Source organism: Lepidochelys olivacea (assembly GCF_965140295.1).
Source record: "Lepidochelys olivacea isolate rLepOli2 genome assembly, chromosome: 14".
NCBI lineage: Eukaryota > Metazoa > Chordata > Testudines > Cheloniidae > Lepidochelys > Lepidochelys olivacea.
The window spans coordinates 28436839-28459359 of record NC_140424.1 but is presented as its reverse complement, the minus strand read 5'-3'; the positions used below and the strand labels follow the sequence as shown (position 1 = coordinate 28459359).

The 22521-nt window shown below is 48.6% G+C and overlaps 1 protein-coding gene across 2 annotated transcripts; it reads left to right on the top strand.

Annotated features, from left to right (window-relative positions):
- Nucleotides 1-331: 331 nt before the first annotated feature.
- Nucleotides 332-14761, top strand: LOC311531261 (zinc finger protein 189-like). 2 transcript variants are annotated; one of them, XR_014714165.1, is made up of 6 exons: nt 332-417; nt 1793-1912; nt 11024-11080; nt 12473-12598; nt 13196-13320; nt 13650-14761. XR_014714165.1 is itself a non-coding variant. In XM_084648534.1 (5 exons), exons 3-5 carry the CDS (start codon nt 11044-11046, stop codon nt 14057-14059), a joined length of 573 nt encoding a protein of 190 aa, XP_084504660.1. In that variant the 5' UTR covers nt 332-417; nt 1793-1912; nt 11024-11043; the 3' UTR covers nt 14060-14761. The 2 variants fall into 2 exon arrangements, 1 of the variants encoding a protein (XP_084504660.1); XM_084648534.1 differs by lacking the exon at nt 13196-13320.
- Nucleotides 14762-22521: the final 7760 nt, after the last annotated feature.

Here is a 22521-nt window from a genome sequence, read left to right as displayed (position 1 = left end):
CAAGCCATTTTTGCTCAGGTCAGAATTCGCTTTACATTGTGAGTGAGATGAACACACTCAGTGTCGTGTGTAGAACTCTTCTGTCAAAGGTACTTACCTGGGATGGGGCAGTGTCCTATTGCCAGTGAATGATTTTAGAAGTGTGTAGCCAGGAATGGGGTAGGTATTCTCTTTAAATCTATATTTCCTTCTATGAAGGAGAAGAGAAAGTGCCGACTGTCACAGCAGGGATCAAAGAAAACCTTTGGGTTCAGCTAGCCCTGCCCCATTATACCTGCAGCCAATGCCAGGCCTGGAGGGAGGAGAAAAGAAGGGAGCCAGCTCAGCCAGGGGATGACTGGTGAGGGGGCAGGAGCTCCCTGTTTGCCTGCCTGAAGGGACGGAGTAGCGACTTGCCAGCCAACGCAGCCACTGGAGGCAAGTAAGCCAAGGGGAGCCTGCAGATAAGCCCCAACTGTGGGGCAACTGGACTAGTGGGGCTGTGCCCCAAACTAAAGAGACTTTAGAAGGAAGCAGCCTGAGGAAACTGGTTTTGAAGCCCCCCCCTGCCCCCCCGACAGGGAGAGAGAGACTCATCTCCCCTGTTTAGGGGTTGAACCACACAGGGCCCTGGGCTGGGACCTGATGGAGGGGGTGTGTGGCCCAGATCCCCCTAAATCCCCTTTGAGCAACAAACTAGCCACTAGTTCATCTGGCCATTGAAAGCTCTATCACACCTTGCTTTTAAAGATTGGGGCTGTGGTGGGAAACTGCACATGAGTAACCTTATCTGCCTTTTAGCTAGTATTTGTTTCTTTATATACATTACACATGATTAAAATTTCACTCACTAATTTCACCCAGATGGGAGAGCAGAGTAGGGTTAGTGATTAAAATTTAGGGTCATTGGATCAAGATATTCCTGAGATACAGCTTGTTCCAAAACACAAAACAGAATGACAACAAAATGAAATAAAAACACAGTATTTCATGAAATTCATAGATTCTATCCACCCTGGACACAAATCTCAGACTGAAATGTAAACCTGTGGGTAACATTCACCTCCACCAAAGTTTCTTTATAATTATAATTATTTATTGTTTCGTCAGAAGAAATGTCAGTGGTGATATGGGGGTAAGTGGCAGAGGAAGTTGGGGGGGGGGGGCTTGGCACGGGTGGGCTGTCAACCCCAAATTCTCCGTAGGTCTTTCTGTTATTTTCTTGTCACAGTATTGTATCAGCTGTAAAATGTAGATGAGAACTACAAATGTCTAAGTGATCATTAACTCTTACAACAAGTCTCTTTCCATTTAAAATACTAGGAAATTAAATAGCAAAACAAACAAACAAGCAAAAGCCCCAGGCAAACAAAGAACCCCACAACTTTGTTAAAGGAGAGTTCGGGTTGCTCATTGACATCAAAAGTTCAAGTTCATCAAAACTAAAATTTCTGAAAACCAGGAAATAAAGAGTTAATGTAAATGGCAACACAGCCTCAGCTCTGCCCTCTTTGCAGGATGACCCAGAACCCCCATCGTGCACGCTGGCACTCTGCCTTTGCAGATGGTGCAGAGCACTCAGGGAATAGGGCACATGACAACTGTAACACAGACTCAAACACTTTCTTCTTGCTAAAGTACAACTTGATTTTGGTGAGCTTTACTGGCCAGGAGCTACCTACGTCTGTTCTATGCTCAAACACTGAGTCTGTTCCCATGTGTGTCGAATTTTATAATCCTTCCTGCCCTTTTACAACCCTTTCTCACAAGATTGCATTCAACACTGTACTTTCACTTCTCATTCAACACACAGACAGCTCTCCTCTCCCACCACCCTGCTGACAAGCCCCATGGCAAGAAGATCCCCTGGGTCCTGCTGCTGACTGAACCTCCCTAACTCAGTGCTGGAATGATGCATACTGGATCCCTCAAGGTACATGTGCAGCTCTGTCCTTTGATAACAGACATGGGGGCTTCAAACCCAGATCTCACATCACAGTCACAGCTCTGAGACGCTCCTCAAACTAATCCCCAGCTCTCCGCATATCACAATCACAGCTTGTCATAAATATAAAGGGAAGGGTAACCACCCTCCTGTTTCCAATACTATAAAATCCCTCCTGGCCAGAGGCAACATCCTGTTACCTGTAAAGGGTTAAGAAGCTCAGCTAACCTGGCTGGCACCTGACCCAAAGGACCAATAAGGGGACAAGATACTTTCAAATCTTGGGGGAAGGCTTTTGTTTGCGCTTTTAGTTTATGTGTTGTTCTCTCTTGGGACTGAGAGAGGCCAGACAGAAATCCATCTTCTCCAACCCATCCTAATCCAAGTCTCCAATATTGCAACCAGTATAGATAAGCCATGCAAGGCGGATTAGTTTATCTTTTGTTTTATGTGAATTTTCCCTGCGTTAAGAGGGAGGTTTATTCCTGTTTTCCGTAACTTTAAGGTTTTGCCCAGAGGGGGATCCTCTGTGTTTTGAATCTGAATACCCTGTAAAGTACTTTCCATCCTGATTTTACAGAGATGATTTTTACCTTTCTTTTTTTTTTTTAATAAAATCCTTCTTTTAAGAACCTGACTGATGTTTCCATTGTTCCAAGACCCAGGGGTTTGGGTCTTTGATCATTTTGTAACCAATTGGTTAGGATGTTATTCTCAAGCCTCCCCAGGAAAGGGTGTGTGTAGGGCTTGGGGGGATATTTTGGGGGAAGACGTCTCCAAGTGGTCTCTTCCCTGATTCTTTGTTAAATCGCTGGGAGGTGGCAGCGTACCAGGTTTTAACCTAAGCTGGTAGAAATAAGCTTAGGGGGTCTTTTGTGTGGGTCCCCACATCTGTACCCTAGAGTTCAGAGTGGGGAAGGATCCCTGACACAGCTCACTTAAGTTACTCCAACTGATTTCTTCACCATTCAGTACAGCTACACCTAACACATTGAATGCAGCTGGGGTGCATGCAGATAATTCTCAGTGACTATTCCCAACTCCAGCGGGCAGGGTGAAGGTTGCACTGGCATGGACCTTAACTCTCTCTTTCCTGGTTTTCAGTAGAAAGCGTTTTGATGAACTTGAGATTGTGGCAGGGCCTGAGCTGTCACTGGGAAACCTTAACTCTGTTAACAAAGGTTTGTTGGCTGGGTGGTTAGTGTTTTCATCACTCAATTTATTATAGCCCACAAGAAGAGCAGGAAGAAGGGGCACTTCAAAATCTTTGCTGGAGTCAGATAACTTGGGACCCTGAAAGCTGGAGACTGCTGGTACAGACACTTCCAACTCAGTGGGACTGTGGCTGTTTCTTTAAGAGAGGACTCGAATCTCCCCACATGACAGGAGTAGAAATTGCTGCCACTTTCCAGCTTCTATCTACCTCTGCACATGCTGCAAGAGGAGAGTGTGTTTATCAGTTTGGTACAAAAACCGATTTCCTTAAAGAAGCGTAAGGAAAAGCGATGAGAACACGCTGCTGCTATTTTATAGCCAGAATGAATTGATAAACTGAAATAGTGTTTTAAATGGTAACGATCTCAATAAAACCAATGAGGTCAGATCACACCTGTCATAAATATAAAGGCAAGGGTACCCATCCTTCTGTATACAGAACTATAAAATCCCTCCTGGCCAGAGGCAAATCCCTTTCACCTGTAAAGGGTTAAGAAGCTAAGATAACCTTGCTAGCACATGACCAATGAGGAGACAAGATACTTTCAAAGCTGGGGGGGGACAAAGGGTCTGTCTGTCTGTGTGATGCTTTTGGGGGGAACAGATCAGGAATGCAGCTCAGAACTCCTGTAAAAAGTTAGTAAGTAATCTAGCTAGAAATGGATTAGATTTCCTTTTGTTCAATGGCCGGTAAAATAGGCTGTGCTGAATGGAATGTATATTCCTGTTTTTGTGTCTTTTTGTAACTTAAGGTTTTGCCCAGCGGGATTCTCTATGTTTTGAATCTGATTACCTGTAAGGTATTTACCATTCTGATTTTACAGAGGTGATTCTTTTACCTTTTCTTTAATTAAAAAATTCTTCTTTTAAGAACCTGATTGCTTTTTCATTGTTCTTAAGCTCCAAGGGTTTGGGTCTGTGTTCACCTGTACAAATTGGTGAGGACTTTTATCAAGCCTTCCCCAGGAAAGGGGGTCTAGGGCCTGGGGGGATATCTGGGGGGGAAGACATCTGCAAGTGAGCTCTTTCTCTGTTCTTTGTTTAACATGCTTGGTGGTGGCAGCATAGTGTTCAAGGACAAGGCAAAGATTGTACCTTGGGGAAGTTTTTAACCTAAGCTGGTAAGAATAAGCTTAGGGGGTCTTTCATGCAGGTCCCCACAACTGTACCCTAGAATTCAGAGTGGGGAAGGAACCTTGACAACACCCGCATGGGTGTTGCATTGCATAGGCTGGGGAAGGCTGTGCCTACCCAAATAGCCTTGTGTGGCCCTGCCCATGCTCCTCCTCAAAGCCCTGCTTGCCCTTCCTTCTTGGCCCCAGCCCAGGCAGGCTACTCCTCTTCAGGGAAGCAGCATGCTGGGGAGGGGGCTAGGGCAGCCAGGACTTGGCGTAGCTGGGGCTGCCCAGTGCTGGGGGGCCTCAGGCACTGAGGCCATGCCGCCTGCTGCTTGGGGGAGGGAGGGGAACAGAGGTGCTGAGGTGGCCTGTCCTGTGCGTGGGGTGGCCGGGGGTGGTGGTGGTGGTGGTTGCATGCCACCCACCCTGTGCTGGGGACCTGGGGGGGGGGGCACGCACTACCTGCCCACCCTGTGCTGCAGGGTGGGGGAGCACATGCTGCCTGCCCTCCCTGTGCTCTGGGTTGGGGGGGCTGGCAGACATGGAAAGGGGGGCTTCGGCAGGGGAAGGGGGTGGGTCCTAGGGGAAGGGGAGTGGGGCTGGCCGGCAGGGGGCTCTGAGAGCCAGAGGGCACTGAGGGGTTAACAGCGATGTGTGAGGGGGCAGGAGGGTGGTGAACAGGGAAGCACAGGCAGGATGGGGCCATGGAGATGCTGAGGGACTACTCAGAAATCAGGGGGCGGGGGAGAATTCTGGGGCTCAGGGGAACAGAGCTGGAATAGAGGGAAACTCTCAGTGGCGGGATAAAGAGAAGGAAAGGGTGGGATGTGTGGAGAGGGGCTGTGGGGAGGCTCGAGGGAGAATATGAGAGCAAGCTGAGACTGGCTGGAGAAGGGAGAGCCAGAGGGTAGGAGAAGGGAGGGGGATGGTGAGAGATAAAATAGCAGCTCCCCCAGCCCATGGGCTAGGAGAGGGGCAGGGCGGAATCTTTTCCCCTAGAAATGGTCAAACAAGCAGGGGGGAAGTGATAAGTGGCTCATCTGCAAACGAATAAAGAATTAGCCCCAGCCTTTTGGGGCTTTCCTTGGTCCAGATGTTGCTTCCCTTTTGGAGATTTCACAAGCTTCATAAGAAGTTCCAATTCATCTTTCAAATTCAAATATGTCTGACATTGATGCTAAGACATAATTATTTCTGACTTCTGACTCAAGCCTATCTGCACCCACATTTTGGTGAAACGAAATTTTGCCCAACTCCATGCTTGCCACCCCTTCTCGTCTTTCCCCCTGCCCGCCCACAGATCTGTTACTGTTCAGGTTCAGTTTGGATGAGCTATTGCCAGCAGGAGAGTGAGTTTGTGTGTGTGTGTGTGCCCCTGGGGAAAAAAAAATGGGGGGGGGGGGTGAGACAGCCTGGATTTGTGCTAGACATGGCCCACCTTGATTACTATGCACATTGTAGGGAGAGTGGTCACTTTGGATGAGCTATTACCAGCAGGAGACTGAGTTTGTGTGTGTATGGGGGTGGGGGGGTGAGAAAACCTGAATTTGTGCTGGAAATGGCCCACCTTGATTAGCATGCACATTGTAGGGAGAGTGGTCACTTTGGATGAGCTATTACAAGCAGGATAGTGAGTTTGTGTGTGTGGTTTTTGGGAGGGGGGGTGAGGGGGTGAGAGAACCTGGATTTGTGCAGGAAATGGCCCAACTTGATTATCATGCACATTGTGTAGAGAGTTGTCACTTTGGATGGGCTATTACCAGCAGGAGAGTGAATTTGTGTGTGGGGGGGTGGAGGGTGAGAAAACCTGGATTTGTGCTGGAAATGGCCCAACTTGATGATGGACACACACACACACTTTTTCTTTCAGTTCAGTGCAGGTTCAATCAGTAAAACAAAATTATGCTTCAGGTTCAGGTCCAGTTCCAGTACGAAATCCCGGTTTGAACTAGTTCTCCGGTTCCAGTGTGAGACCAGATGGGCAAATGAGATCAGCATCGGAGCCAAAGGGAGTTGGCGGCAGCTTCCCTGGGCCCAGGGCAGGGAATCGCAGCCAGCTCCGCTGGGAGCAGCCTGGGGCCAAACCCTCCCCCTGCAGCCAGGATGGCACCAGGGGGCACTTCTCCCTGGGGGGATGGGCAGGTCTCTCTTACCTTCCCTCCAAGCGGTGCCCTCCCCGGGAGCAGGGGCTGGAGCCCGGGATGGGGGGTCCTGGCCAGGCTGGTGTCTCTGCACCGGGAGAGGCTCCTGGGAGCAGCGGGAATCTTACTGCTGGAAATTCCCCTCTCCCAGCTGCAGCCAGGGCCCCGGGGTCCCCAGCAGCAGCCGCCGGGGCTCGGGGATCTTGCAAGGAGCATGGCTCCCCCACAGCGCCCCAGAGTCACTGCAGCGAGAGCGATTCACTTCCTGCTGCTGGACTGGGTGACCCCAGCGATCACTGCAGCCCCCAGGGACAGTCAGGTCGATGCTGATCTCATTTGCTGGGAGCCAAAGGGCTCCCTTTGGCTTCTTTGTTATGTAACTGCTTGTTTGGGGGCTTTGGGTGGGGTGGGGAGGCTTCTATTAGGAAGCCTATAATGGCTTCTTTGTACTTGCCCATTCATTTCTCTCAGTAGCCGGTTGCTTTTCTTTAAGAAGCCTGTTGCTTGTTTTGCCATTGAAGTGTGTGGCTTGTTTGGGGCTTGGTGAGTGGGACTGGGCGGTGCCTCCGAAATGGGATTGGCTTGCTTTGGGCTTGCTGGGAAAAGGCAGTGCAGATTTTTTATCTTGTGAGACTTGGCAGCCTTTTCCAGACTGCGCTGTTGGGACAGCTGGGTCAACGACACCTGGGGAGTGGGAGCCGGAAGGGGGCTGAAAAGGGGCAGGGGGAGTGTGGGCCAGAGGGGATTGAGGCATGAAATGGGATGTGTGAGGGGGCAGGAGGGAGGGAACAGGGATGTGGGGCATGGGTTGGGACTGGGGGGCTGTGGGTGCGCTGGAGGGAGGATGAGGCAATTCCTGGGAATCAAGATGCAGGGGGAGAATCATGGGGTGGGTGGGAACAGGGCTGGGAGAGAAAGAAAATGTGAATGAGGGACAGTGAGAAGGGAAGAGGGGGAGAAAGTGGGGGGTGACACTAGGGGCCTGGAGAGAGAGTGACAGAAGAGACTGGCTGGGGGAGGGGGAGAGAGGCTAGTGATTAAGTAGAGGGATGGTGAGAGACACAATGGCAGCTCTCCCAGTCCATGGTACAGGCCAGGGGCAGTAAGAGGGGGAGGGGTCTTCCCCACCCAGCAGCCACGGGAGATTTTGTTTTTACTGGAAACAGTCAAAGTGTTGGGGGTGAGGGGGCGGCAAAGGACTAACCCCTAAGGGCTCCAAAGCTACAAGGTGAATATCCCCACAGAACTCACCCCCCAACAGACACACTATTGCATTATTTTCTTAGGCCAAAATCATGATTTCTGGGCTCTGGCTTCTGACTGGGACTGTTTGGGGTGACAGGATGGACCAGGGTCCCTCTTGGATTTCTGTGCAGGATTCAGGGCTCAGAGTCACCCCCAGAATAGCAGGGGGTGGGTCCAGATGGGCAAATGGGATCAGTATCTGCCTGGCTGTCCCTGCGGCTGCCCAGGGAGCCCAGTGGGGCACAGTCATTAGCTGCTGCCACCAGCAGGATCTCAGTATTACTTAGGGAGAAGAGGCTGGTGTCTGCCTCTCTCTGGCCTGAAGAAGATCTCTGTGTAGCTCATACACGTATCTCTTTCACCAGCAGAAGTTGGTCCAATAAAAGCTCTTACCTCACCCACCTTGTCTCTCTCTGCTCATGGTATTAGAGCTCTGGAGTTGGTTTCCCTGGGGCAGATGCAGCTCCCTGCACTGTGATCTGGGAACCTGAGCAGCTGCTGCTCCCCCAGTGCGGTCTGTGCTGGGGAAAGACCTTCATTATAGCTTCCTCCGTGCCCAGCCCAGCTGGGGACTTTCTCTGGTGGCTAGAATGAGACCCCTGAGGCAGCCCTGGGCTCTGCTGACTCCAACTCCTGAGCTGAGACTCCAGATGATGGGACAGACCTGGGGGAAAGTGCTGGGGACTAGCAGGAAAGTGACTGCACAAAAGCCCCCTTTAAGGGACCCGCTGGTGAGTTTGTACAAGAGGGGAGAAAGCAGTGCTTAATGTGTGCCAGGGCTTGCCAGAGCTGAGCCCCAGCACCTCTGGGCTTGCCATGTCAGTTATGAAAGTAAAAAAAATTGCTTGAGCCCCAGCACCTCTTTCATTACAGATAAAGCACTGGCAGAAAAGGGAAGGAGACTGAAAGGGGCAGCAGGAACAATAAGTGGAAAAAGAGATTCCCAGGTCCCAACCCTACCTAGATCCATTTGCTGCCCCACCCTGGGAAGATTGACTGTCCTGGGAACAAAGTGAGGACCAGAGAGCAGAAGCCAGTTCGTGTCTCTGCTGAGTCACTGCGGGAGGGATGCGCTGCCCTCGAGGACAGTGTCAGGGGAATTCCCCAAAGTGGCTCTTTTGATCCTACTCTTTTCTAGCATTTGCTTCAGAGACTCTTTTCCTGGGAGGGTTTAAAATTCCCACTCTAGCAGTTCAAGTGCAGAAGGTGGAGGCCGACAAGGATTATAAAAATTAATACTGGCCGCTCCAGGCTTGTATTACGCTCCCAAGTTCACTGCTTTTCTCTGACCTTGGATGGGTCGATGCTGCCACCACCCAAGTGCAAAAAACCCCTTTGAGAACCCAGGAAGGCGCACTTGGGAATTCCTTCCTGTAGGGTACCCTCAACCCCTTTCACCCCCGCCCCCTGGGGAAGAGCTGAGAAAGAAAACAAAGGAAATTAGCTGTTGCCACCAGCTAATTAAACAACACATGCACAAACCTTTTAGGACACAAAAATCCAATCCTGTTCTTAAAAAAAGGTAAATTTTATTAAAAACAAAAAGAAAGAAAGAAAATACATTTGGAACTTAGGCTTTTTGCTAGATTTAAAAAAAAAAAACCCAATCAATTACAAGGATTAAGCACCAAGATAGCTCTCTTGAGGTCCAGCTTAAAGGTTACAAGCAAAACAAAAGCACCTGGGGTTAGCACAGAGGAGTCCACAAGCCATAAAGAAATAAAAGAGATAAACCTAATTGCATCTTCCTAGACATTTCCTGATCTACTTACATATCTGGGGTTTCAGATGAGTAGTTTCTAGGTATGAGCTGACAATTTTTTCATACCTGGCCCAAAGCTTTTACAGCATAGTTCCAGCCCTGTTTCTGCTTCTCCGGAGAAGAACAACAGACAGACAAAGGGGAAGTTTTTTCCAATTTTAAAAAGTTCTGGCCTTCCCATTGGCTCTTTTGGTCAGGTGCCCACTCCCTTCCTTTTCCCTGTGCAGGGAGACTTTGTTAACCCTTTACAGGAAAAGCAAGTAGAGAACAACTACTAAGAAAAATGTTATCTGGCTGGCTGGGTGTCCATAAAAGGGAGCTTCCCCCCACCCCTTTCATTTATCACCCCCTACCACCACCACCACCAAATCACAGATGGTGCTGGCCAGCCTGGTTTAGGTCAGGTCCACACAGTCTGGGATTTTTTCCTGGAGGTTTAGGAAACAGAATTAATAAGATACATGCACCTCTAATTTTACTACTAATCACATAAAGACCTAAACTGTATTTTTCACATTTCAAGGACTACACTGACTTAGAATACAGGGACATTTTTACCTGGCTGATTCTGGGAAACCTTCCCAGGAGAGTGCATCAGCCTCTTTGTTAGAGGTGCCTGAAATGTGTTGTATTTTCAAATCAAAGTCTTGGAGATCTAAACTCCACTGGATAAGTTTTTTGTTCCTCTCTTTGACTGTGTGAAGCCACTTCAGTGCAGCATGGTCAGTCTGCGGGTGGAACCGCCATCCCCAAATGTCTGGGCGTAGCTTCTCCAGAGCGTACCCGATGGCGTAACATTCTTTGTCTGAGACTGACCAGTGGCTTTCCCGCTCAGAAAGTGTTTTGCTGAGAAACACGACAGGATGGAATTGTTGATCTGGTCCTTCCTGCATTAAAACTGCTCCTACACCACACTTGGACGCATCTGTGGTTATGACGAATGGTTGGTTGAAGTCCGGGGCCCTTAGTACAGGGTCAGACGTAAGGGCTGCCTTAAGCTGGTTAAAGGCTTTCTGACACTTCTCAGTCCACTGAACTGCATTTGGCTGTTTTTTCCTGGTTAGGTATCTCAGTGGGGTGGCAATTTGGCTGTAGTGTGGTACAAATCATCGGTAATATCTGGCCAAGCCCAAGAAGCATTGGACCTGCTTCTTTGACTTAGGGACAGGCGAATTTTGGATAGCATTTACTTTAGCCTGTAGGGAGTTGATAGTTCTTTGACCCACCTGGTGTCCAAGGTACGTTACCCTGTTTAGGCCTATTTGACATTTTTTGGCCTCAACGGTTAATCCTGCCTCCCTTATGCGCTGGAAGACAGCTTGGAGATGTACCAGGTGTTCTGCCCATGAATCTGAGAATATAGCTACATCATCAAGGCAGGCGACTGCAAATTCCCCAAATCCAGCCAGAAGGTTATCTACCAGTGTCTGGAAGGTGGTGGATGCATTTCGCAGTCCAAAAGGGAGCACATTAAATTCATACAGCCCTATATGTGTGATGAAGACTGACCTTGGCTGGGTCTAATCAGGGAGTGAAATGGACGAAAGCCCCTTCTGAAACATCCCCAATTTCCTTTCTCTCTCTGACAGGCTGAATATTAACAATTGTTTCCCTCCAGATTGTCCAGTCTTCCAGAGGATGGGGCAGGGAAATGGCTGTGGTGGAGCCAGCTCAGGTAGGGGATTTTCAGGAAGCTGCTGGTAGGTTTGTGCTGTGGTCAGGGTGGGGTGAGGGGGAGGAAATACACAGGGTGAGGCAGGGAGAGGACAGGGTGCCAAAAACCCATTGGGACTTGCTCAGGCTAAGGCCTGATTTATGAATAGGCCCATGGGAAGGGTGGGGTGAACATTCCCCCATTTCTGGAACAGGAAACAACCCCCCTGGACAGGGCTGGGAAAAGAGACCAGAGTGCTGGAGCCTGAACCCCCTAGCCAGAGACTGCGGTGAAATAGAAAGGGAAGGTGCTGGGATTTGGGTCTCTGTTCCCTGCTTGGAACTTTGCTTCCCACCTCAGCCTGTGCCTAGTAGGTGTCTGCCTAGTACAGGGGTGGGCAAACTTTTTGGCCTGAGGGCCATATCAGGTTTCGGAAAATGTATGGAGGGCCAATTAGGGGATGCTGTGCCTCACCAAACAGGCAGGCATGGCCCGGCCCCCACCCCCTATCCGCCCCCTCCCTGCTTCTTGCCCCCTGACACCCCCCCGGGACCCCTGCCCCATCCAACCCCCCCTGTTCCCTGACTACCCCCTGGAACTCCTGCACCATTCAACCACCCCTTCTCCCTGTCCCCTGACCGCCCCCAGAACCCCTGCCCCTGACTGCCCCCAGCTGCCCCATCCAACCCCCCCCCTTCCTGACTACCCCAGGACCCCTGCCCCCATTCAACCCTCCTGTTCCCTGCCCTTTGACCGCCCCGACCCCTATCCACACCCCCGCCCCCTGACCACCACCCTGAACTCCCCTGCCCTCTACCCAACCCCCCTGCTCCCTGCCCTTTGACCGCCCCGACCCCTATCCACACCCCCGCCCCCTGACCACCACCCTGAACTCCCCTGCCCTCTACCCAACCCCCCTGCTCCCTGCCCCCTTACTGCACTGCCTGGAGCACCGGTGCCTGGCAGAGCTACAACTGCGCCTCCCAGCTGGAGCCAGCCACACCACCATGCAGCTCAGAGCACCGGGTCAGGCCGGGCTCTGCAGCAGCCCCGCCGCCCAGAGCATTGCGCTGGCTGCGCAGTGACTGAGGCTGTGGGGGAGGGGAACAGCAAGGGAGGGGCCGGAAGCTCAGGGGCCGGGCAGGAGGGTCCCGCAGGCCAGATGTGGCCCGCATGCCGTAGTTTGCCCACCTCTAGCCTGGTAGGTGTGTGGTAAATGAGAAGACCCTGCCCTCCTCTGTTTGCTGGGAGCTCTCGGTCTCTTGCTACTCCCTGAAGCCTTCTGAGCAAGGTGGGGTGAGATTCTGCTACTCTGTGCCCTCCCCCCCAGCTTCTTTCTTTCTTTCTTTCTTATGAATAGTGGGATTTTGGCTGGGGCAGCAGGTACTGAGTGGGGAGCACCTGTTGTTTCAGATTCCGGTGACCTTCGAGGAGGTGGCTGTGTACTTCACCGAGGGCAGGGGGCTCTGCTGGACCCCAGACAGAGAGCCCTCTACTGGGACATTATGCAGGAGAATTATGAGACTGTGACCTTGCTGGGTAAGGATTTCCTGTCCCCTCAGCTATTAGAAATCGTGGGTCTGCATTTCCAAATCTGGTCAGGTGCTTCCCTGATGAGCTGGACTGGAGGTGAATGGGTCCTGTATGCCATAGCTGCAGTGTGAGAGAGATTTGCATCTCCAATGGGACAGGGGTGTCAAAAGCTAATGGACATGCTAAATCATCCCCACGCCTCCAGCTTTCAAGGGGGTAGAAGCCATGTATTGTCTTGTCAGTACTGTTTCTCACTTACACACAGAATTCCTGTTCACCTCACTTCTTGGGACTAGCTCCAGCCATGGGAGGGCTCTGGGCTCTCCCGGTTTATAAATAGGGAGGGTTTTAACTCCAGAGCTGTGTGTGTGTCAGCAAGGCCATCAGTGTGCACAGGTCCTGAAAACTCCTAGTGAGGGCATGACAATTCCCCTCACCTCTCCAGACATCTGTCTCTCCCCAGGGGGCTCAGCAACCGTGTTCCCGTCCTCTTGGATTCCATGTTCCCCCAGCACAGTATGGGGATAGGTTCAATTCATGGAATGTCCTTTGTGACAAATACTCTACCAATCCTCCATGCACCCTGATCTTTTCTCATTTCAGTCCCTGAGCAGGATTTCCCATTCCCAAACCTGACCCAATCACCCGGCTGGAATGAGGGGAAGAGCCATGGGTACCTGATCTCCTGGCCTTCCAGGAAAGGGTGATTCTGAGAGGTACCCACATAGGTAAGGAGTCAGTGAAATGGACAGAGAAACCACCTGGCAAATGAGGGAAAATGTTGAGAATCCCAAAAACGTGGTGTGAGCAAATGCCTCAGTCCTGCCTCATCTCACCCAATGCAGGGCTGTAGTCAATATATATCATTCATGGCTTTCCAATCGTCCTGTAAGCTGCAGGAGTTTCCTTCCCTGTGAGTGTTCGGATGGGATGTGGAGGCACAATACAGTTGTTCAGTCCTTGAAACTTTATTGTGTTGGGTTTTCCCTTTGTGCTATTCCTTTTTCTCCCCAGCACAGGCATTTACTCCTGCCTGAATTGTCTCTCTGTCTCCCAGCAGGTGATGAGAGAGTGAGTGAGAACGAGGAACAGAATCAACATCAGGAAGTTCCTGGGAAAGTGGAACCACAGGGGACCTTTGTGAGAAGAGCTGAAGGGAATTTCTCACAGTGCTTGGAAGAAGGAAAAACCTGTGGAAATTGGCATGCGTCAGAGAGGCTGCTCGGAAACCACCCCAGGAAGAAGGTGGCTGAATCTCTCAAATATGCGGGAGGATTCAAGGATCCTGAGGAAACCACAGTCCAGCAGACAAATCACAATAAAGAGAAACCCAATCAATGCCTCGAATGGGGGAAACGATTCATTCTGAGATCACACCTTAATACACATCAGACAATCCATAAAGGAGATAAACCCCATAATGCAGGTGTGACACAGCACCCCATATTCATCATAATGATATCATAATGATATGATTATGACATAATTATGATACATCTTGTACAAAGTGTGTCATGTGAGGGATCTATGGAAAAGTTATGATTTGCTGAGTACGATTATTCTATTTGTATGCATGTACCATTTTGTATCTGAAGTTATGAATATTAATTATGTATCTGTATTTCAACTGTGCTTACTCTGGGTAACACACACAACTAGCCTCTCAGGTATAACAGTGAAGAAGCTAGAAAGTGCTAATAGCCCATCAGCAAAGACAATGGACCATGGAAAAGGTTTGTCTTCATTGGGGAATGTTTCAGCCAGTCTATGAGTAATGGTTCCTGTGACCCAGCAAGGCATGCAAGGCCATGTGACCAGACCACATGACACTAAATTCCATTTTGGTACCTGTGTTTTTCCGTGAACTGGGCTGGGAACTTAGCTTGAAACAAAAGGTTTCTGCCATATGGAGAGACTATATAAGGTGGGGAGTGACATCATGATTTGTCTTCGCTCCCCCACAATTCAACACCTGAAAGAAGCTCTGGAAGACAAAGGATTGGGAACAGGGGAAGGGAAGCCAAGCTGCAAGGCACATGTTCCTTGTGCCTTAAGAATGTGCAAGCCTGCTTGTATCATCAGACAAGGGGAGATATTGCTAATTCAAATCCTATCTTTCGAGTAATTTAGGCTTAGTTTCCAATTTTGTTTATTTGCTAGGTAATCTGTTTTGATCTGTTTGCTATCACGTATAATCACTTAAAATCTGTCTTTCTGTAGTTAATAAACTTGTTTTATAAGAACATAAGAATGGCCATACTAGGTCAGACCAAAGGTCCATCTAGCCAAGTATCCTGTATTCTGACAGTGACCAATGCCAGGTGCCCCAGAGGGAATGAATGGAACAGGTAATCATCAAGCCCTGTCGCCCATTCCCAGCTTCTGGCAAATAGGCTAGGGACACCATCCCTGCCCATGCTGGCTAATAGCCATTGATGGACCTATCCTCCATTAATTTATCTAGTGCTTTTCTGAACCCTGTTATAGTCTTGGCCTTCACAACAGCCTCTGGCAAAGAGTTCCACAGATTGACTGTGCGTTGTATGACGAAATACTTTTTTTTGTTTGTTTTAAACCTGCTGCTTATTAATTTCTTTTGGTGACCCCTAGTTCTTGTGTTATGAGAATAAGTAAACACTTAGAATCATAGAATATCAGGGTTGGAAGGGACCTCAGGAGGTCATCTAGTGTAAATCAATAGAAGATGTTTGGATGTGCCCCTCTCCTATGTCTATAGAGGAGCAGGATCAATGGCCTATGCAAGGGGTGGACAACTGCGTGTACTGTGTATAAGGTGTTTTGCTGGGAATGTACATATTACTGGGGGCACAATTACACCAGCTCATAACCAAACTACACACATCTACATTCTGCTATATGGACTTTGGTGCACAAATGGATCTGTGAATCTTATTGCTGTAAATAAGCCAGTGCCTACTGCCTGATTCCATACCAAGTGGTCAAGCTGGTTTGGACAATATCCCATTTCTCTGTGAACATTCAATGGACTTATGATATGGACAAAAGCAAGCAAAACCTGCAGGGGCAGCTTGTTGCAACTGCCAGCAACTGGACACATAAGATCGTGACCCCGTTGAAGGAGGAGAGGCAGTGTTTTGGGGGTGTCTCGGATGTTGGACCATACTGCAGTGGTCAGGACTCAGTGTTGCTGTGGATTTTGAATTGTTAACTGTACTTGTGTTACGTTGCATAGGGAGATAACGTATAAGTAATGTAATAAGCCCTCCAAACCCTGCAGTGTACTAGACAACCCGGACCCAACCTTCTCAGGCCCACTCTAATGGGAAGTCTGGAACACTAATTGGAATAGGTGTGGTATGCCCGTATGAGAGAAGGTGCAGGGCACTATACTACACAAGGGGCAGTGGGACAAATGGAATATCGACACCTTCCACCTTGATGCCATGCCCTATCAGGAAATGTGTCGCCATATGTCCTATGCTTTTCCAGGGATACCTGGGCAGGAGGATCCCAAAAGAAAAAGAAAAAAAAGGGGTGGAGTGTTAGGATATAGATATTCAGGCCTGTCTGCAAAGGCCTGTACTTTAAGAATTTAGGTGTATTCTTATCGCTTGGCTAGTTCTAGAGGTATAAAAGAAAGAAATCACTGTCTGCCAGTGTAAGGGCCTTCTCTTACTGTGACAGTTTGTGGCCCTGTGCTTAGGCTCAGGCCTTTGGCCAAGCAGCAGAGGCAGCCATAAGCTGGGAAGCGAACGGTCACATCCTCACATTCCAAACTAGTCACATTGAAATAAGGTGCAATTGGGCTGTTAGGCACTATCAGGACAGGATTGTATTCCTATCACCTCCAGAGAAAGGGAAGTGCCTAGAAAATGTAAAAGGAAACTTAGTTTGATAGCATCCTGTCTGGCAAGAACTCACTTATCAATAGCTGGGATGTGAAACCCTCACTTCTGTATTCTCTTGTCATTATAGTTTCAACTTTGCTATTGTTTATCTGTATAATCTCTGTCTGGTTCTGTGATTGTTCCTGTCTTCTGTATAATTAATTTTGCTGGGTGTAAACTAATTAAGGTGGTGGGATATAATTGGTTATATAATCATGTTACAATATGTTAGGATTGGTTAGTTAAATTTCAGGAAAATGATTGGTTAAGGTATAGCTAAGCAGAACTCAAGTTTTACTATATAATCTGTAGTCAATGAGGAAGTGAGTGGGTGGGGGTGGGCGTGGGGGTAAGGGGGATGGGAACAGGAAATGGGGGTAAGAAAATTGGAATCATGTTTTGCTAAAGGGGGAAATGGGAACAGGGAATGGGAGTAAGGAAGTTGGAATCATGTTTGGCTAAGGGTAGGAATGGAAACAGGGACACAGGTGTAAGGCTCTGTGGTGTCAGAGCTGGGAAGGAGGATACTAAGGAAGGAAACTGGAATCATGCTTGCTGGAAGTTCACCCCAATAAACATCGAATTGTTTGCACCTTTGGACTTCGGGTATTGTTGCTCTCTGTTCATGCGAGAAGGACCAGGGAAGTAAGTGGGTGAAGGAGTAAGCCCCCTAACACCCCTGCTCAAAAGCAGGACCCATCCCCAATTAAATCATCCCAGCCAGGGCTTTGTCAAGCCTGACCTTAAAAACTTCTAAGGAAGGAGATTCCACCACCTCCCTAGCCAACGCATTCCAGTGTTTCACCACCCTCTTAGTGAAAAAGTTTTTCCTAATATCCAACCTAAACCTCCCCCACTGCAACTTGAGACCATTACTCCTTGTCCTGTCCTCTTCCACCACTAAGAATAGTCTAGAACCATCCTCTCTGGAACCACCTCTCAGGTAGTTGAAAGCAGCTATCAAATCCCCCCTCATTCTTCTCTTCCGCAGACTAAACAATCCCAGTTCCCTCAGCCTCTCCTCATAAGTCATGTGTTCCAGACCCCTAATCATTTTTGTTGCCCTTCGCTGGACTCTTTCCAATTTATCCACATCCTTCTTGTAGTGTGGGGACACAGTACTCTAGATGAGGCCTCACCAATGTCAAATAGAGGGGGACAATCACGTCACTCGATCTGCTCGCTATGCCCCTACTTATACATTCCAAAATGCCATTGACCTTCTTGGCAACAAGGGCACACTGCTGACTCATATCCAGCTTCTCGTCCACTGTCACCCCTAGGTTCTTTTCCGCAGAACTGCTGCCTAGCCATTCGGTCCCTAGTCTGTAGCGGTGCATTGGGTTCTTCCGTCCTAAGTGCAGGACCCTGCACTTATCCTTATTGAACCTCATCAGATTTCTTTTGGCCCAATCCAATTTGTCTAGGTCCCTCTGTATCCTATCCCTGCCCTCCAGCGTATCTACCACTCCTCCCAGTTTAGTATCATCCGCAAATTTGCTGAGAGTGCAATCCACACCATCCTTCTGATCATTTATGAAGATATTGAACAAAACCGGCCGCCGGACCGACCCCTGGGGCACTCCACTTGACACCGGCTGCCAACTAGACATGGAGCCATTGATCACTACCCGTTGAGCCCAACAATCTAGCCAACTTTCTACCCACCTTATAGTGCATTCATCCAGCCCGTACTTCTTTAACTTGCTGACAAGAATACCGTGGGAGACAGTGTCAAAAGCTTTGCTAAAGTCAAGATACAATACATCCACTGCTTTCCCTTCATCCACAGAACCAGTAATCTCATCATAGAAGGCGATTAGATTAGTCAGGCATGACCTTCCCTTGGTGAATCCATGGAATAAAGTCCTTATTTACTTTCTCCACACCAGTCCTGATTTTATAGACCTCTATCGTATCCCCCCTTAGTTGTCTCTTTCCCAAGCTGAAAAGTCCCAGTCTTATTAATTTCTCCTCATATGGAAGCTGTTCCATACCCCTAGTCATGTTTATTGCCATTTTCTGAAGCTTTTCCAATTCCAATATATCTTTTTTGAGATGGGGCGACCACATCTGTGCACAGTATTCAAGATGTGGGCATACCATGGATTTATATAGAGGCAATATGATATTTTGTGTCTTTTTATCTATCCCTTTCTTAATGATTCCCAACATTCTGTTTGATTTTTTGACTGCCACTGCACACTGAGTGGATGTTTTCAGAGAACTATCCACAATGACTCCAAGAATTCTTTCTTGAGTGGTAACAGCTAATTTAGACCCCTAAAAAGTATGGCTCTGGTTTGGGAATCCCCCTCACATTCTCAGCCATGAAGACTGATGCAAAGAATTCATTTAGTTTCTCCGCAATGGCCTCATCATCCTTGAGTGCTCCTTTAGCATCTTGATTGTCCAATGGCCCCACTGGTTGTTTAGCAGGGTTCCTGCTTCGGATGTCCTTAAATTTTTTTTTGCTCTTAGTTTTTGACTCTTTGGCTGGCTGTTCTTCAAATTCTTTTTTGGCCTTTCTAATTATGTTTTTATGCTTCGTTTGTCAGAGTTTATGCTCTTTTCTATTCTCCTCATTAGGATTTAACTTCCACTTTTTAAAGGATGCCTTTTTGCCTTTCACTGCTTCTTTTACTTTGTTGTTCAGCCACAAGTGACACTTTTCTGGTTCTCTTACTATGTTTTTTAATTTGGGGTATACATTTAAGTTGAGCCTCCATTATGGTGTCTTTAAAATGTTTCCATGCAGGTTGCAGGGATTTCACTTTTGGCGCTGTACCTTTTAATTTCTGTTTCACTAACCTCCTCATTTTTGTGTCGTTCCCCTTTCTGAAATTAAATGCTATGGTGTTGGGCTTCTGTAGTGTTTTCCCCACCACAGGGATGTTAAACCTTTACTAGTGTGTCTTTAAGTGAGGTGTTTGGGAAAATCTCTGCTTGGTAAACAAAGGCTGTTGCACATCTTCCCCACATCGAGGGGGGAGAGAATTAATTAATGAGCTTGCATTGTACACATCCTGTGCAGTGCAAGATGGTATAATTCTGGGCTCATACTCCAATAGGGGAGCAAGGCTGGGGAGCTGGGAAAATGGAGGTTATCTCCTGTTTGTCCTTGAGTGGCTTAGATAAAGCACTGAGGTAACTCAGTTAGGTGTGTGGCGTCACCTGCTGTCATGTTGGGTGATAACAGGGCCTGGAGCGGCTGGCTGTGTATCACCAGTAGAGCAGTGTGAGAAAGGACAACTCAGCTGAATTGTTAGGAGGCACAGCAGTTCCAACCACTCCCAGACTATACCCCGAGGAGTGACAACCTCTCACAGCGGGCAATGACCCTAACTCAGGCTGAGCAGAGGGAACCTTTTCCCAGTGCCTTCCCCAGCAACCCTCCCACCCTTAGCCCAGTGCTACCATGCTCTCCCTGCCAAAGTTACTGACTGGGTGTGGGAGACCTTTCCTTCTCCTGCTGCACCTCCCCCTGGCATTTTTCTGGCTCACTCAGCCTCTCTCCTTGGCAGCCAGGCCCAAATGTGGAGCAGAGGGGGCAGGACAGAGATGCTTCTCACGTTTGAGGGTGGCTACTCTGGTTTGCTGCCTTTGTGTACAGAGCCTGGCTGAGGAAGTGGTGGCTCACCTCCTGTCTCACTGCCTGGACCTGGCTGCCAGGAAGAGGGGGCTGGTTGCAGGACCACAGCCTAGCCTAGTGGTATTGTTTTCACAAGAGCCTCCAGGGTTGTAATGTTACCAGGGGGCTCGTTCCAGCTCAGCAAATAGCAGGAGTCAGTTCCAGGAAGGGAAACACCCAGGTGCTGCTACAGGTGGGGCTTGTTTCTGAGCTCCGGAAAGTGAACCTTACCCTGTTACACTGTCCAGAGGGAGCCATGGCTGCAGGGAGCTTTGTGGAAAGTCTCCAGGATGAAGCTACTTGTCCCATCTGTCTGGAGTATTTCACAGAACCTGTCACTCTGGAGTGTGGGCATAATTTCTGCCGAGCCTGCATCAGCCAGTGCTGGGGAGAATCAGACACAGGCATCACCTGCCCTAAGTGCAGACAAGCTGTGCAACAGAGAAACCTCAGGCCAAACAGGCAGCTGGCGAATGTCCTAGAAATAGCCAAATGGCTGAGTTTCCAGGCAGCGAAGGGATCAGGAGTGTGTGTGGAACGCCAGAAGGCTCTGACACTGTTCTGTGAAGAGGATCATAGAATCATAGAATATCAGGGTTGGAAGGGACCCCAGAAGGTCATCTAGTCCAACCCCCTGCTCGAAGCAGGACCAATTCCCAGTTAAATCATCCCAGCCAGGGCTTTGTCAAGCCTGACCTTAAAAACCTCTAAGGAAGGAGATTCTACCACCTCCCTAGGTAACGCATTCCAGTGTTTCACCACCCTCTTAGTGAAAAAGTTTTTCCTAATATCCAATCTAAACCTCCCCCACTGCAACTGGAGACCATTACTCCTCGTTCTGTCATCTGCTACCATTGAGAACAGTCTAGAGCCATCCTCTTTGGAACCCCCTTTCAGGTAGTTGAAAGCAGCTATCAAATCCCCCCTCATTCTTCTCTTCTGCAGGCTAAACAATCCCAGCTCCCTCAGCCTCTCCTCATAACTCATGTGTTCTAGACCCCTAATCAAACCCCCATCTGGGTGGTTTGCCATCTGTCCCGGACTCACCGAGCTCACACTGTGGTTCCCATAAAGGAGGATAACCAGGAGTACAAGGTAGGGAATTGCTGTCAAGTTCAATGAGTAACAGCTTTGGATTTTTATGACAGGTGGAAGTTGCCTGTCAGAGGTGTGACTGCATTGTTCAACTCTGTAAGGCCTTCATTGTATGGGAGATGCTATCAACAATAAATGAGACAGCTGGGTGGCAGGAAGGGCAAACAATTAAGACTTGAAAAATTTCTAATGGGGGAAAGTTTTACCTGAGAAGCAGAATCCTTTTCAAACCCAGCTCCCACTGGTGAACTAAGGGAACTCTCTATGGAACAGAAGCTGTTAAATGATTCGTGAGGTTTAAATCACCTGCAGGCCTGTCTATGTGAGACTGTTGCCTTCAGACTGGAGAATATCAAGTTAAAAAGCTGATGTTGTCATTGCTGATTTGTATCTTAGCATTTATCATCATTGTTGTTATTTGCATCCCAGTAGCCACTACAGACCCCAGATGAGATTTGACCTTGATTTTGCTGGAACCTGCACAAAACAGTGTGAGGGACAATCCCGGCTCTGAGCAGGGATATTCTAATGTATAGGCTAATCTGAGAAGAAAAATGCAGAGTGGGATGGGAAATGGAGGGTCAGAGTGGGGAAATTAATTGCCTAAGGTCACCCAGCAGGAGAGCGACTGGGTGGGCAATAGGACCAAAGTCTTTCAAGGCCCACACCAGTGCCTGAACCATGAGACCATGCTGTTGTGGCCCTAGCAGCGATGAAGTCTGTTAGAAGGGGAAGACTCTTTGAGAAAAGTCTGAATCATAGAATATTAGGGTTAGAAGGGACCTCAGGAGCTCATCTAGTCCAACCCCCTGCTCAAAGCAGGACCAATCCCCAATTTTTGCCCCATATCCCTAAATGGCCCCCTCAAGGATTGAAGTCACAACCCTGGGTTTAGCAGGCCAAAGCTCAAACCACTGAGCTATCCCTCCCTCCAAGCCAGTAAGGAGATGAAGTTTCTCCTTGGGAGTCTGAATTTCCATGAGGGGTTAAACTGAGATGCACTCTCACCCCTAAAAATAAAAATCAAACCACCCAAATCATTTCTGTTGATTCAGGATAAAATCCAGCTCTATTTGAAGATTCTGAAGGAAGAGAGAGAAAATTTCCAGGGATTTAAATTGAATAGAGAGAAGAAAAGCCAGGAGTATCTGGTAGGTTCCTGTTATTAACCTGCATTGACATGGGATGTGAGGTTGGTTTGTAGGCAGATTCCCTTGTGGCCTTAGGAAATGTTGGCTTTTATCTACTACTCCGTTACCACGGATGCTCTGTGTGTATGTGTGCACTCACCTCCATACAGATGGCCTGAAAAATCCTCTTCTCCATCTTCAGAT

Coding starts and splice junctions, on each gene's coding strand:
- LOC311531261 (XM_084648534.1), top strand. CDS start 11,044: ATGGGGCAGGGAAATGGCTGTGGTGGAGCCAGCTCAG. Junction 11,081..12,472: donor CTGTGGTGGAGCCAGCTCAG/GTAGGGGATTTT, acceptor CTGTTGTTTCAG/ATTCCGGTGACCTTCGAGGA. Junction 12,599..13,649: donor TGAGACTGTGACCTTGCTGG/GTAAGGATTTCC, acceptor TCTGTCTCCCAG/CAGGTGATGAGAGAGTGAGT.